This window comes from Callithrix jacchus, chromosome 5 (genome assembly GCF_049354715.1).
Source record: "Callithrix jacchus isolate 240 chromosome 5, calJac240_pri, whole genome shotgun sequence".
In the NCBI taxonomy this organism is placed as follows: domain Eukaryota; kingdom Metazoa; phylum Chordata; class Mammalia; order Primates; family Cebidae; genus Callithrix; species Callithrix jacchus.
This window is the reverse complement of record NC_133506.1, coordinates 122,541,991-122,557,948: the sequence shown is the minus strand read 5'-3', so window position 1 is coordinate 122,557,948 and position 15,958 is coordinate 122,541,991. Positions and strand designations below refer to the sequence as shown.

The 15,958-nt window shown below is 47.5% G+C and overlaps 1 protein-coding gene across 4 annotated transcripts in view; it reads left to right on the top strand.

Moving 5' to 3' along the window:
• Positions 1 to 15,958, top strand: part of PRKCA (protein kinase C alpha) — a 490,912-nt gene that overhangs the window by 419,053 nt on the left and 55,901 nt on the right. For all 4 annotated transcript variants that reach the window (XM_078374473.1, XM_078374476.1, XM_078374475.1 and 1 more), the window contains 3 exons: positions 2,208 to 2,299; positions 5,128 to 5,190; positions 6,383 to 6,521. In XM_078374473.1, coding sequence (XP_078230599.1) covers positions 2,208 to 2,299; positions 5,128 to 5,190; positions 6,383 to 6,521 — 294 coding nt within the window. The remainder of the gene's footprint in view (positions 1 to 2,207; positions 2,300 to 5,127; positions 5,191 to 6,382; positions 6,522 to 15,958) is intronic.

Sequence of the window (15,958 nt, the reverse complement as noted above, 5' to 3'; positions counted from 1 at the left end):
TGCAGTCTCAACTTCCCAGGCTCAGGTGATCATCCAGCTTCAGCCTACCAACTAGTTGGGACCACAGATGTGTGCCACCATGCCCAGCTAATTTTTGTATTTTTAGTAGAGACAGGGTTTCACCTTGTTGCCAGGCTGGTCTTGAACTCCTGAGCTCAAATGATCCCCCCTACGCTATCCTCCCAAAGTGCTGGGATTACAGGTGTGAGCCACTGCGCCTGGCCTTAATTCAGCAAACATTTCTATGAAAGGTTTTCTTCATGTCTGGTACTGTGCTGAGCATTGGGGATACAAAGGCAAAAAACCAACTCACAGTCATGTCTTTTTAAGATCACAAGTTCAGCTGCCAAATTGTCATTGGAACATAAGGAGACTTGATTTTGTAAAAGAGTATGTTCTTGTTCAGTGCCACGCAACAGGGATTGGCAAACTGTGGCCTGTTCTCTATGGCCCGTGAGTGTAGGAAAGGTCGTGGAAAATAAATCCAAAAAGTAATACATCGTGACACGTGAACATAAGGTGACATTCGAATTTCAGCATCCATAAAGAGTGTTTTTGGGACATCGCCACATTCCTTCCTCTACCTATCAGCCACAGCTGCTTTTGCACCAGGAAGGCAGAGCTAAGTCATTGCAAGAGACACTCAAGGCCTAACATATGAATACGTACTGTCTGGCCCTTTATGGAAAATGTTTGTTGAGCCCTGTCACAAAGCAACACTAAATAGAGGACAAAAAAGAACATTCCAAAGCACTAATCAGTCAGTTGCAGAGCTTGCGAGTGGCCTACAAGAAATATAGACATTTAGATAGCACCATAGTGAGATGTTTTGCCAAAGCCAGTCCTTCCACTCCTTGGAGGCTGTCCATTTTAAATATGACTCCATAATCAGTAGCTATAATTGATGTGGTTATTACTGTTTTCAGCTGCCCATGGATGAAGAGATCAGCTTTCTGCTGTATACCTCTCTCTGAAAACTCTTAGGAGGTGCCTCTCAGTGCTTGTGGGTTTTAGGATCTCAAAATGGCTTTGCAGCCACAGGGAGCCTCTGGGTGTGCAGCAGTGACCGCGGAGTCAGGCACTGGCCACTGTGTGTCAGCCTAGCGCTGGCGGCGCCCTGAGCTTCCTGCTCCCACCTCTCCCACTGACTCCAAATCAAGTCATGCCAGGGAGATGAGAGCAGCATGCTCGGGAAAGTCAACCACAGCTCTGAATCCCAGCCCAGAGCCTGTAACCCTGGTTACCCTGATTAAGCTCTGGAAAGCTACAAAAGAAAGAAATGAAGATGAAATTAAAGTTCATAACAGGAAAGCTGGAGCCGAAGGCTCCCAGGGCTGCTTCCTGGCTGTTAGCACCAGCTTCATCATTTTTTTTCCTCCCTGTGCAGCACTTTAATGTTTAATAGCCTCTGTGAAATGGGGATGATTTCTAGCAGAGAGCAGAGGTCATTATTTCACTGTTAACCCCCTCCGTCTCCCTGTCTGTTGCAGCTTAATGTCCTCATAAATGTGTAGATTTATTTGGGTCTCAGATACATGCCCATCATGGGGCCAACACTTAGCATACCAGTGACAGAGAAAATAGAAAAACAGTGTTTGGGTATATTACAGATGCAAAAGAACATTTGATTAGCCTCTCCATTTAGAGTCCCCTGTCCCATGTCCAGTAAATATCATTGAGCATGTGTAATTCCTAAGCCTAAGAGATGCGCTTTCAGGATTGTCCATTTAAACACAATACTACATTAGTATGGCACACCTCCCAGACACTGCAAACCAGCCTTTAAACATTTGGGCCATCGAGAAACACTAGTTAAAATGAAATAATTGGCTAACGTGGATTCCTCACACCATCCCTAACTTAGAAATTTATTATATGTGTAGGAAAATAGGGAAGAATGTTCGAGGCCATTACTATAATAGACAGCATATGTAACCGGAAGGCACAGACATGTTGATGAAGAGCCTTTATTTCAGGGTTACGTAATGACTTGATACCTCCCAAGGCCCTCATGCAATAGGGTTTATTACTTATTCTTTCTTTGGAAAAAAATGTTGAAGAGCTTTAAACTGAGTACATCTGCCCATGCAGTCCCCATTTTACTAATGAGAAAGCAAAACAGAGCCTGTGAAGAGTGAAGGAAACCACTTGGCTGGTTGGCTGGGCTGGGGAGGAGCCCTGCTCACGTGTTGAACCTTGGTCTGCAGGACCGGCTGTACTTCGTCATGGAATACGTCAACGGCGGGGACCTCATGTACCACATTCAGCAAGTAGGAAAATTTAAGGAACCACAAGCAGTGTAAGTATTATTTTTTAAGTCCCTTATTTGAGTAGCCAAGTTCTACCAACTGGAAACTTCCTTTCTTTTCTTTCCTTTTTTTGGAGAGAGGGTCTCACTGTTCACCCAAGCTGGAGTGCAGTGGCGCAATCTCGGCTCACTGCATCCTTTGCCTCCTGGGCTCAGGTGATTCTCTTACCTCCACCTCTTGAGTAGCTGGGACTACAGGTGTGCACCACCATGCCTGGTTAATTTTCTTGGGTTTTTTTTTTTTTTTTTTTTGGTAGAAATAGGGTTTCACCATCTTGCCAAGGCTGGTCCCAAACTCCTGAGCTCAAGCTCTCTGCCCACCTCGGCCTCCCAAAATGCTGGGATTACAGGCATGAGTGAGCCACCATGCCCATCTTCAACTGGGAACTTCTGCTGGGTGAAATGAGAAAGTAGGATTCTGCCCAGTTGTAGGTTGAGTGCTATAACCTCCTGAGGGCGGGGCAGATATATGGGTAGGATCCATCTAAGATGGTTCCTAAGGAGCAGTTTATTCTATTTCCAATAAACTGGAGATGCTGGCGTATTCCTCATCACCCAGGCCCACCCTCATTGACGGAGTCATTCTTCTTCAACTAATGGTTATCACACACCTGCTCTGCACCAGGCACTGGGGGTGTGAAAGGAACAAGGTACTCCCTTTCTGGTGGGAGTTTACACTCCCAACCTGGAGTTGGAGAAGTCACCTAACAATTAATAGTGTGTTGCTGTAACTTTAGAGACAGGCACAGGATACCATGCAAGCCCCTAAAGTCAGGGAAAGACGGAAGTGTATCCCCAGGAAATGCCCAGCCCAGAGGTGAGGGAAGAGCCTTCCAAGAATAGATTTGAACAGATGCTGAAGCAAGTCCAGGGAGCAGCCTTGCAGCTCAGCAGGTGTGGGAGATAGTGTGAGATTATTTGGGGGACTGGGGGGTGTGGAACGTGGTAGGTAGGGCTCTAGATGAAGACCCTGGTAAGGAGCCTGGCTGTGGAGGAGGGAAGAAGGAAGGCACCATCAGATTAAGTTTTTGCAGCGCCCTCTGGCTGAGGGAAGAAGGAAGCATGAATGGGAATGTAGAAGCTGGTGCAGGGGCTGGTGAGATTCTTTATAGATGAGAAGGAATGGAGCTGTAGTTAGGGCTTGACCTTGGAGTCAAAGAGGAATAAGTGTCTTTGAAAAACATCCTGGAGGAAGAAAAGCAGAACTTGGTGACTGCAGGGGAGAGAAGAGAGAAACCCCTTCAAGTGAGACCCCATTTTAGGTTTGGGTGGGGTCAGCCACCAAGGAGGAGATGGTTTGGGGGGAGATTCATGAGCTCAGTTAAGAATGTTTCATTGGAAGGCACCTTGCATGATGGGATGTGGGAGACAGCGGCACAGGTGGAAGACGTGGGCTCCCGGTGAAGATGACAGGTTCATCTGGTGGGGTCGAGGGGTGGAGCTGGGACTTTGGTGCCAGAAACATCTCACCTCTCAGGGGCCAGGAAGTCTCAGGAAGTACCAGCTGAGCAAGCCTAAACGAAGGGCGAGTTTAGTTCCCCAGTGAGGAAGCCTCATGGGCGTGCACCCCAATTAATGAAGTCAGTAACTGTTAATAGGATCTGGCTGCTGTGCCATCTAAAAGATCCATTGGAAGAATTTTTGGCCTGTGAGGGATTATACACCCCTGGGAAGATTAACTGAAGGCAGAATAGGGAAATCTTTGGTTGCAGGCTTTAAGAATGCCAAAGGGGGATTTTTCTGCCCTTATTGTTTTTTTTTCAGTTTTCAGAAATGCCTGTCCTTCTCTCTTATGTTGTAGTTATAAAGCCTTAAAATACTCAGATTACAAAATAAAGCTTGATCACACAGGTCTATAAAGAGCAGATAGCAAAAAGTCACCCTATGTTAGGAAGTAACATAAAGGTGACTCGTCCAATATCCTTTCATTATATTATTTATGTGGCAGAAAAGTTTAGAAAAGCATAAAAAATAATGCAAAGATTGTAGTAATCCCATCCTTTCCTTCTCCCCCTCCCTGCACTCTTCCAGCCTTCAGAGGTGACCCCTCTTTAAGGGTTTGATCTTAATCATTAGAGATTTTTTTCCTCTGCTCATGTAGACATGTGTGCTTATTTTAAGCCTCCTGCATGTGGTATTTGCACAGGCACAGTCTTGTGGCTTCTTGGACTTCAAAGACTCCTAAATGCTATGCAGATTTTAAAATCTTCACCCCCTTTTAATCTGAGTTTCAGCTATTAACCTATTAACAATTTTGAAGGGATGATAGTTACTGCTTTTTATTATGAATTATTTAAAAGAGTAAACGCAGAATGAATCACAATGTGTCTCATTTATTCCAACACTTGGAAGGAGTGGAAAAACGAGCTAAAGCATTGATCACCCACTATCCTTTGCCTTCCAGGGCGTAATTATATTATATTTTCAAACACCAGTGTATTCTGTCAGTGAATAGGAAAATGGAAATTTTCTCTACTCTGCCATACTCCTGACATAGAATAATCTAACTGGTATCCATTCTTTAAATGATTGTATTAGAAATTACTCTGCAGGGAATAAGCTACTTGTCCACCTTCCCCACACAAGAATAAGAAGCCAGCCTCATTGGCTTTATGAGCTGTCTCATTCATGGATGAGCTGGAGGACGAAGTGATGGAGGGAGGACCCGGGGTTGGAAGAACATGTGCAAGTGATGCTGGTCTCTGAAAGCCTCTGGGTCTGACATTCTTTTCTCTCTTTGATGCTTGAACTTGAGGATGAAAAGTATACAGTCATCTAAAGAAGCAAGTAAGAAACCTGAAGCATGTTTTCTTTTGCAGATTCTATGCAGCAGAGATTTCCATTGGATTGTTCTTCCTTCATAAAAGAGGAATCATTTATAGGTGTGTATTGAAGCCCTCCTACCAGCAGCTCAGCAGAGAGGTTAGCTGAGCCTCTGTGGGCATGTCATTCTGGGATGGTGACTCAAGACACAGAGTTGAAATCCCCCCCCAGGAGGAACAGAGACCTGCTGGGACCCATTTTCCTCCTCAGCCTGCAGGCCAATCACATCCACCTTCTGATTTCTAGACTTCAAAGATTTTATATCTTGTTTCTACTTTTCCCGCAAGAAAATACATTTTTCTCTCCAATGACAGCTCCTTCCACTGCCTTTTATTTGGAATGGAGGTCAGGGAACAATGGAAATGGAATTTCTGTTATAGATATTCAGCCGAAGAAGAACACAGGGAACCGAAGAGAGGCAAGGAAAAAAACTATTGCATTAAATTCTTCCTATTATGGGCCGGACACGATGGCTCACGCCTGTAATCCCAGCACTTTGGGAGGCCAAGGTGGGTGGATCACGAGGTCAGAAGTTTGAGATCAGCCTGACCAACATGGTGAAACCCCATCTCTATCAAAAATACAAAAATTAGCCAGGTGTGGTGGTGCACACCTGTCATCCCAGCTACTCAGGAGGCTAAGGCAGGAGAATCATTTGAACCCGGGAGGCAGAGGTTGCAGCTAGCCGAGATTGCTCCACTGCACTCCAGCCCAGGTGACAGAGCGAGACTTGGTCTGGAAAAAAAAAATTCTTCCTGTTATTAGCTGTGCTGAAAGAAGGAAGAGTGTCTTCCAGTATTAATTGAGGCATAATTAAAATGATATAGGGCACAAGGCAGTGGAAGGGACATGTGTGTGAGCCAGTGAGGTGGTTCTAAACCTGTGATTTTACAAACCTGGTTTTGTGTCAGATCCCCTGTGTGGGACATGAATAAATGAAATGATTGGGACTTCCCCAAATGTGCTCAGTTGGAATCTCTAGATTCACAGGCACAGGCAAGATTGGGCATCACTCGTCCAGTCATTTAGTCCTTCAATCAGTATGCATGTAAGCACATGCCCTAGCCCAGGCACAATATTAGGCACTGAAGATATCAACACACAGTAACTCCTGATGCTGCTCTCCAGGGACATATAGTGAATATTGCCACTGAGCTGACAGGCAGTCAAATAACCTTCTGTTTCACCAGCTCCAAAGCACACCGTGTTATGTTGTGGGAAGGACTCTGATGTTAACCTGGTTCCTTGCAGGGACCTGAAGTTAGATAACGTCATGTTGGATTCAGAAGGACATATCAAAATTGCTGACTTTGGGATGTGCAAGGAACACATGATGGATGGAGTCACGACCAGGACCTTCTGTGGGACTCCAGATTATATCGCCCCGGAGGTAGGAACCCCAGCACTCATTTTCTAGACCCGAACTCGCAAACCATAAACACGGCCCTCTCACGGGGATATGGGGTCACTGGTGAATGAAGTCAGTGCATGGTCAGGACCACTGAATGGACTAAACAGGACAAAACAGAAAGAGGAGGTAGGAGAGCTCATTGGACATTGTAAGGGGCCATGTCTTGGTTCCTGGAACGGTGGTTTGCTCCATGTGAGGCAGTCATGTGATAAAATGTGTTTCTTAGTTGTGATAAAATGTGTTTCTTAGTTGGTCATGATCAAAATCATTTCAGAAACACTGCTGAGTAGAGGGAATTGATTGTGAAAAAATACTCTGCCTGGAAAAGCGGGGCGAGAAGGTGGTTGCAGTGATGGCATTTTAGCAACATTGGAGTGATGACTATCTAAACCGCATGTTTTCTGGTCTAGGAAGAATGTGTCTGTGTGGTTCTAAGCAAAATGGTTCCATGACTTGTATCTTTACAGCAGCGGCCGTGCTGCTCTGTTTTTGTTATAACACTTACTGAGGATTTTTTTCCCCTGTTTTATGAAACAACCTGCATGCCAGTGATAGATGGGGCTATCACTGTAGTCCCTGCAGAGCCAACTTTCCATCCACACACAGTCCTGTGGATGCCACAGTGTCTTTCCCATCTGAACCGCAGCATGGCGGAGACCAGTGGATTCAAAGCTGGGCTGGCTTAAGCTCTTCATGGAGCCCTCAGATGAGCTGTGGGCAGCCGGTCCCACATTTATTCAACATATTACCCCATGCCTTTATCTCAGAGACAGTAGGCATAGTGAAAAAGGCACCCACAAGCTCAGAAGTCAGACTAGTGTGACCTTCAATCTGGAATGTGTTATTTACAGGCTCTGGGAACTCAGGTGAGTTACTCAATGTCTCTGAATCCCGTTTCTTTAGCAGCACATTAGGGATAATCTCCTCCTCATAGAATTGCTGTGTGGACTAAAGGGCCTAATACAACATTTTGCATCTAGTAGACCCTCTGCAGTCATTATTCCAAAGGGGAAGCTGATTTTTATTCCCTCGTGGAGACCCTTTTATGATGTTTCAAGACAGAAACGTAGAATTTCATTCAGAAATTTAAATTCTGAATCGCATGGCCAGAGGTAATAGGTTATCTTGATGCATAACTTATTGGGATTTTCCCCCAAAAAGAACTCACTCGCTAGCACCTCCAGACATGAGGTGAAATTAAATAGTCTTATTTTTCAAGTATGAAGAATAGACAGGGTACTGCGAGAATTAGAACCTTTTGATGTAGTATTTATTCAGAAGCCTGTTACCAGATGACAGGTATTAAGCAGGCTGTGATCATGAGCCATTCAGCTTCATTTAACAATTCAGGAGATGCTATGAAAGCATAGCGACGGGGAATGGCAGCATTTTTAGGAATAAAGGTAGCATTGAACCTCATCTCTATTAAGACCAGGTCTCTCCTGTTCTGACAAATAGCTCCTGGTGGTCAGTAATATCCCAGCTATCTAATGACACCGGGAACGACAGTGTCCAGCAGAGATGAAGTTTTCTGTGTATTTCAGGTCTGTCCATTTGAGTGTCTTTTTCTCGTTGCTGTGGTTTGGTATCATTCGCAGTACAAGTTCCCGTTGCCACTGTAACAGATAACCACAGACTCAGCAGTTGAAAATAACTCAGATTTATTATCTTGTGCTTCTGGAGATCAGAAGTCTAGAATCAGTCTCACTGGGCTAGAGTCAAACTGTGGGCAGGGCTGGTTTCTTCTGGAAGCTTTGGGGGAGAACCTGTTGCCATCCATGACTTTTCCAGCATCTAGAGGCCGCCTGCATTCCTTGGCTCATGGTGCCTTCTTTCCCTCCTCCATGCAACGTAGCATCTTCCCATCGCTCTGTCTTTTCCGACTATAATTCTCCAGCCTCCGCCTTCTCACACAGGAATCTTTGGCATTATTTGGGGCCTACTTGGATCATCCAGGATCATCTCCCTAGCCCAAGATCCTTAACTTACATCAGCAAAATCCTTTCTACTGCATAAAGGTAATATATTCACAGGTTCCAGGGATGAGGCTGTGGACATCTGTGGGGAGAGGGGACTTAGTCAGTCTGTCACACTTACCATGTGTTGGAGAACCTCCTCACCATCTTCAACAGGGACACCAAAACAAACTTCTGGCATGTGTTGGTAACTCTGGGCCTCTTTGTATGCAGAGAAAACCCTGCTGTCACTCTAGATACTTTCACATCTGAAACCTTCATCTCCTTCCTTACATTTACTGTACAAGCAATAATAAAGGAAGTGACCGCCACCTATTGTCTACCATGTGCCAGGCACATGATAAACTTTCTTTTGGCTGTGGGTGTGGTGGCTTACTCCTATAATCCCAGTGCTCTGGGAGGCCAAGGCAGGTGGATCATTTGAGGTGGGAGTTTGAGACCAGCCTGGCCAATGTGGTGAAACCCCGTCTCTACTAAAAAATACAAAAATTAGCCAGGCGTGGTGGTGGGCACCTATAATCCCAGCTGCTCAGGAGGCTGAGGCAGGAGAATCACTTGAATCTGTGAGGCAGAGGTTGCAGTGAGCTGAGATTGTGCCACTGCACTCCACCCTGGGTGACAGAGAGAGACACCTTCTAAAAAAAAAATAGATAAATAATATAAACTTTCTCTCATTTAATCCTCATGACAAGCCCCATAGGGAGGTAGCATCAGGCCTGTGTTTCAGATGAGATGACACAGGCGATAAGTAATGTGTCTCAGGCCACGTTACTGAGATAGGCCAGAGTTAGTCTTCCATCCCAAGCTCAGGTCACCTCCAAACCTTTGCACTGCTCACTACACTAAACTGCTCAAAACTTTGAGCAATTTACATGTCCAGACAGCACTCTGCATGCCTACTGTGCACAAGCATGGTGCCACGAGGGATACAGAAATACCTCAGATGGCCCTTGCCCTCCGTGTGCTTTTAGTTGATAAGAATTGACATTCATACTGACCAGCAGAAACAAAAATCTATGTGTGGATTCCAGTTGGCTTTCATTGAAACCATCAGCCACTGCTGTTTTGGAAAATCAATAATCACATTAGGTTGTTTTACCTTTTTTGTTGGCTTTTTTTTTCTTTTGAAATAGAGTCTTGCTCTACTGCCCAGGCTGGAGTGCAGTGGCACAATCTCAGCTCACTGCAACCTCCGCCTTCCAGGTTCAAGCGATTCTCCTGCTTCAACCTCCCAAGTAGCTGGGATTACAGGCACCTACCACAAGCCCAACTAATTTTTGTATTTAGTAGAGATGGGGTTTCACCATGTTGGCCAGGCTGGTCTTGAACTCCTGATCACAGACGATCCACCCACTTCTGCCTCTCAAAGTGCTGGCATCATGGGTGTGAGCTACCACACCCAGCCTTTTTTTTTTTTTTTTTGAGACAGAGTCTCACTCTGCTGCCTAGACTGGAGTGCCATAGCTCACTGCAGCCTCAACCTCCTGGGCTCGGGGGATCCTCCGCCTCAGTCCCTGGGCAGCTGGTACTGCAGGTGTGTCCCACCACCTATATGCCTGGCCTGTTTCAGCTTTCGCTGGCATTTTTTTCTCGTAAGTATTCAGTAATTTGGCATATTTGGCCACACGACTACTTGCAGTATAGAGAAAGACCAGATAGATTCAAGGTTTCCAAATGTGCAGAGAGGTTAAAATAATCCTGTCTTCTGTACAAATACTCCTGTCAGGCAGAGACAAAGTCATTATCTTACATGACATTTTCCTTAATAGGCAGAGCGGAGGCTTAAGTATTTATGGCCATTTGTTCAAAAACCTTGAAATCGATTAATACTGTAGCATCTCCTTAGCCAGCAAAGCCAAGCTGAGGCGGAGAATATCACTAACGGCTGAGAGTTTGAAGTTGAAATGCACACCCACAGCAGGGGCACTCGTCAGAGAATAATTCCGAAAGCTGACACAGGGTCCTCTTTGCTTTGACATAGAAAGAATTCTTTGGGGTCAGTGAGAGTCCTTGGGCAGGCCAAGCAAAGGCTTCATTTGGATTTAATCTGTCTCTGAAAGTGAGTATTTTGGGCGTGTGAGATCCCAGCACAGGTCAAGTAGCTCCCAGCAGGCAAGAATCAGACTCCAGGCATGAGCATTGCACACTCTCCTGGAAGAAAGAGCAGTGGCAGGAAGAGTGTCTGCTTCTGGCCTGTGTCCCGAGAACCCCCTGCTGCAGTGGGAGCAAAGCTTTTTATTTTATTTATTTTATATAATTTTGTTCTATTAATTTTAATTTTTTTTTTTTTGAGACAGACTTTCGCTGTTATTACCCAGACTGGAGTGCAATGGCATGATCTCGGCTCACCACAACCTCCACCTTCTGGGTTCAAGCAATTCTCCTGCCTCAGCCTCCCGAGTAGCTGGGACTATAGGCGTGCACCACCGTGCCCAGCTAATTTTTGTATTTTTAGTAGAGACGGGGTTTCACCTTGTTGACCAGGATGGTCTCGATCTCTTGACCTCGTGATCCACACGCCTCGGCCTCCCAAAGTGCTGGGATTATAGGCATGAGCCACTGCGTCCAGCCTAATTTTAATTTTTTAAAGACCAAGTTTCATTCTGTCATGCAGGCTGGAGCACAGTGGAAATCATAGCTCTCAGCAGTCTCAGTCTCCTGGGCCCGAGGAACTGGGACTACAAGCATGTGCCGCCACGCCTGCTAATTTTTAAATTTTTTTGTAGAGACAGGGGTCTCGCTATGTTGCTCAGGCTGGTCTCAAACTTTTGGGCTCAGGCAATCCTCCTGCCTTGGTTCTCCATAGTGCTAGAATTACAGACCTGAGCCACTGTGCCTGGCCCTGAAGTGAAGCTTTTTCAAATGTGCCATGTAGAGTCTTCCTCACAGCATTGCTATGGCGGGGACTACGTTAGACCGCGCACTAAGGACATTACCCGTGATGCACTGACTGTCTGCTCTGCACTACTTCCCACCCCCGCCCCAAGCAATTCTGACTTGCCACATTTTATGCATGAGCAGAAGATTCAGTGACTTGCCTTGCAAAAGGCAAAGGTGAGATTCGGATCCAAGACATTCTGACCCCTGAGCCCACACATTCTTTTTACCAGTGGCACTGTCTCCAGAGAGATGGGAGCACAAGCAGGTGAAAGGGAGCCCTCAGTCTGGGCCATTTTCTTGGCCACTAACTCATCTCAGCTCGAATCAGGGGCCTGAGTCATGATCAGAGAGGCAGTCGGTGGTGCATAATTGCTTTCTGCTGTTGACCCCAAGGGAGTCCCTTAGAAACCAAAGGTGATCCAGCCACACACAAGCTCCTCCCCCACACATGGGCATCAATCTCGGCATGTTCAGGGTGTCCCCCAAGTGCCAGGTGCTGTTCCAGGCCTGGGGGTGCTGGCCAGAAAGAGGAGCCCGAGGAGAGCTGGGGCTGGAGGCAGTTGGAAATCAGCGACTGCAACCCAGGAGGGCTGTGGATTTCGAGAGGTGGACAGGGCAGTATTCTCAGCAGTAACAGATGGTGCCTCCAACATGGCTGAATTTTCCAGGGCAGAAGCTGCAGACATGGTTGCCTGCCCTGCATCCAGCTGCCCATCAGCAGATGGGCACACTCCTGGGAGGATTGGGGGCTACACAGATCCAGAGAGCTGGAGAGCCATCCTGGGGTCACAGCTTCTGTGTTCCATCCCTACAAGAATGCCAGCCTAGGGAAGCCTGTGACAGCAGCCAGATACCTGCATTTTTCTGTAAAATACACCCAACTGTTTCAAGTTGGCCCCAACGTATATTTAACACATGTATACAGGTGAAATTCAGCCAATGGGCTCTCGACTGTGACCTCTCTTCTTGAGGTCACAAGTCCTATTAATATTTGGGGGTGGGGGCGGATATTAAAGATGGAAGGAAAAAAGACTAAGGGATGTCCAGACAGGTGCAAGCACTAGACAGCCTTGTCTCATTCTTGGACCCCGGGGAGGCAAGTGTTCATGAAGTCAGGGTGGCCAGGGACCGAGGAGGTCCTGCAACAGGGGTGGGGTGGGGAGAAGATCTAGCCACAGGGAGCTGATCCCTGAGAGAGCAGTGTCAATAGTGACAACGGCATGGGGTGAGCGTGAGCGTCAGCAGCTCAGCAGGAGGACCCTCTGTTTGAGGACATCTATGGTAAATGGAAGGAAAGAAAGTGGTCAGTCACTCCCAGGAAGGCAGACTGAAGGAAGCATCATTTATGTTGCAGAAACTTGAGTCTGTTTCTAAGCCAACGGGAAAATGCTGGAGGGTGGGGGGGGAGGGCGGGGAGGGAGAGAGAAGGAATGGGCTATGAGTAGCAAGGATGCCCTTTCCCCCTCAGCTTCAGGAGGAAGGTGAGGGGCACAGTAGACCTCACGGTGGCAGGAAAGCCTGAAATACCCTCCCTGGCTGGTCTACATCTTCAGAAGGTAACACCAGGAAGGGCGGCTGCAGCCCTGCAGGTGGGGATTGGTTTGGGAGAAGGTCCACAGTGCGATGAGAGAGCAGAGACCCCAGAGCTGGGAAAGCGTGGGGCAGGGCGTGCATCGGTGGTAACTCTCCAGCAAGACTCAGCAGGCCTGGTGTGGGGAGAACAAGGAGTGCTCCCGGCTGGGGGTGTCCTCCCGGAACAGCTGAGCCTCCTGGAAGTGCCCCTGAAGGTACTGGGAACCAGTGAGTGAGGCGGAAAGGGAGTCAAGGATCTGTCAGAGCATAATTGAGGGGCTAGGGTCCCAAAGAGTATAGAGACTGACAGTAAGATCTGGGGGGCAGGGGGAGGAATGAATGGGAGTTGGGGGTGCAGGCCCTGTGCACAGGGCTCTGAATTAGGCACCTTGAAGAAACTAAAGCCTTCACAAGAGCCCCAGGATCCTTTAGCACCTGGGCCCCCCATTCCCTCCCTGCCCTCCACCCTTCCTGATCTCGCTAACCTGCTGCACTAGCTCCCTTTCCACTCTCCAGTTTACCAGACCTCTCCATCCTCAGGCCGTGACTATTCTCAGCCCTCCACCCAGCCTGTCCCACCCCAGGTATCAGCTCAGAGATCACCCTGGGGAGGCCCCCTGCCCTGGTGACCCTATTTAAACCTGCAAACCTCTAGTCCCACCGAGCACCACTGACCCTGTCTCTGCTGTTTTTTATGGCACTTGTTCCCCTTGGAGGGACAAGGATGTACTCCTGGATGGATTCTTCAGTCTATCCCACCAGGCTCCACCAAGGGCAGGATTTCATCTGGTGTTGGCTGCTGTTCCCCCACACCAGGGTGTGGAGCAGTGCCTACCACTCAGTGTGTACTTGGCATGAGTGCCTGCATGCTGCACTCCTAGATGTGGCCACCTAGGAATCTGCCATGGGGACACCGCAGGAGGACAGAAATGAAACCCTGGAGACTGAGAGGGGTGGAGCTCTTTGGCAAGGTGATTGGAAGGGTGATTTCTAAGGCCATCACAGGTGTGGGGCTCATGGTGGATGACACAGGGCACAGAAGGGCCACACCCCTTCATGTCATCGGCTGAAGAGAGCCAGCAGGTTGGGAGACCTGAGTGTCTGAAGGTCAACGGGATATCAACCCAGGTCCAGCTGCCCCCAGAGACTTCTCCTGGCCTCTGGGGAAAGGATTGTAGAGAGGGATAGAAAATAATAAGCATATCTAAAAATTCAAAGAGAAAATAACTCGTGGTATACACACAGCTGGGTAGTCAGGCAGTAAATTAGCATTTGCCACCTAGAAGAAAGAGGGAGAGTGAGATACAGAGAGAGAGAAAAGCCAGTCAGCACCAACAATGGCTCCTGTGCAATCAGCTGCTTCTGAACCACAGGCCCCACACCAGCCCAGCACAGGTGGGAGCCAAGAAAAGCACTTGATGAAAGAAAGAGAATGATAAACCAAAGGACAGCTTTCTTTCTATCGAAGGCTAATTTCTCTCTATGGAAGGTCATGGTCCAATGACTCCAGTGTTATAAGAGAAAATGAAGATGCTGCTCTCCCTCAAAGAAATATTTAAAGAGCCAAAGCCAGGCTTTCCTTCGGGGTCTTCAAGTTGTGCAATTCTCAGGTCTTTTTTAGGAATTATGTTGGTTTTATTGTCTCATATATTGCATTGTCTGCCTGTAGCTGTTTAACTGTCTCATAATTCTCCTGGCCTTGGAGTTTAATCAGTTTAGCCTCTTCTCTGGAGCACTGGGTACCTTCTGTAATATTGTGGTCTGTGAAACAAATGTGGCCCCTCCTTTCTTCTGAGCACCCCGACTTCCAATTCTTCCTCCAGAAATAACCAGCTCCTGGTGGATTTGCTGCTGCTTCGCGAATGCTGCTACATCCTAGACCGGGGCTGAGCACTTGTTTTTGTTTAATTCTAAGTCAGTTCTAATTACTAGTTGGTGAAACTGAGGGACAGAGATTTGTTCATTTTCCCCACCTTCCCAGTTCAAGGGCTTTGAACACAGGGCTGAGCAGCTTTTCCCTGCGGTGACTGTTACCCTGGGAGGAAAGGCCTGCGGATATCGGTTCCGATGCTACCCAGAGAACATGTCACTCCACGTGCGCCAGTGAGCTGCTCTCACAAGCCCGTTACCAGTTTTCAGGGCCCGGATGATGCTTGTTAGACTTCACTCCTGAGATTTGGCAGCAGGCACTGATTGGCCCTTTATTTAGGGATTTGTTTAAATTCTGTAAAAGTGGGTCAGATTTCTGAGCTTTACTTCACCCCTTTCTTTGTAACGTTGCCCAGGCGATGAGCAGGATGAAGGTGGGTATCGTGAGAGATGACTAACATTTGTTCATTTCTTGCTCTGCACCATGCACTTAGGCCTGTTATCACATTTAATTCTTACAGTAGTCATCTGAGGTAAGTAGTAGTATTCAGGCTTTACAAACATGGTAAAGGAGACTTGGAGAGGAGAAGGGACCTTCGCAGATGGCACATGGCAGGGGCAGAATGCTGGCCCGCCAGCCTCAGAGCACAGGCTGGCACTCCAATGCCATGTGCAACCAGTTGCCATCTCAGTGTGTCACTTACTGCCCTGTCTCCAAATCCCGTCTGTAGAGATCCACTAGACTGAGACTTCCTGGCTCTGGAAAGTCTTTTAATCCAGCTAATAAAGCTCCTACAGACACAACAGTTATTCCTAACTCACACTGTGTTCCTTTACTGTACAAGCAGTTATTTTGTTCTGATGCACAATTAACATTTTGCACAGCTCTTCTGCTGAGCCCAGAGGAGGCCTGAGATGGGCAGGGTCCCACAGGTGGGTCCCGAGCTGGGACTCCTGCCCAGCTCCTCTCCAGCACCTGCTACCCCCCTGCCACCCTCAGAGGGGAGACCAGGGACGAGGGCTGCTGCTGATTGAGCCTGGGAACCACTTGGAGAGAGGCTGCAAGGCCAGCAACAATGCATTTGACTCTGGATTGGTTCCGTTCTGCTGTGTTTCAGC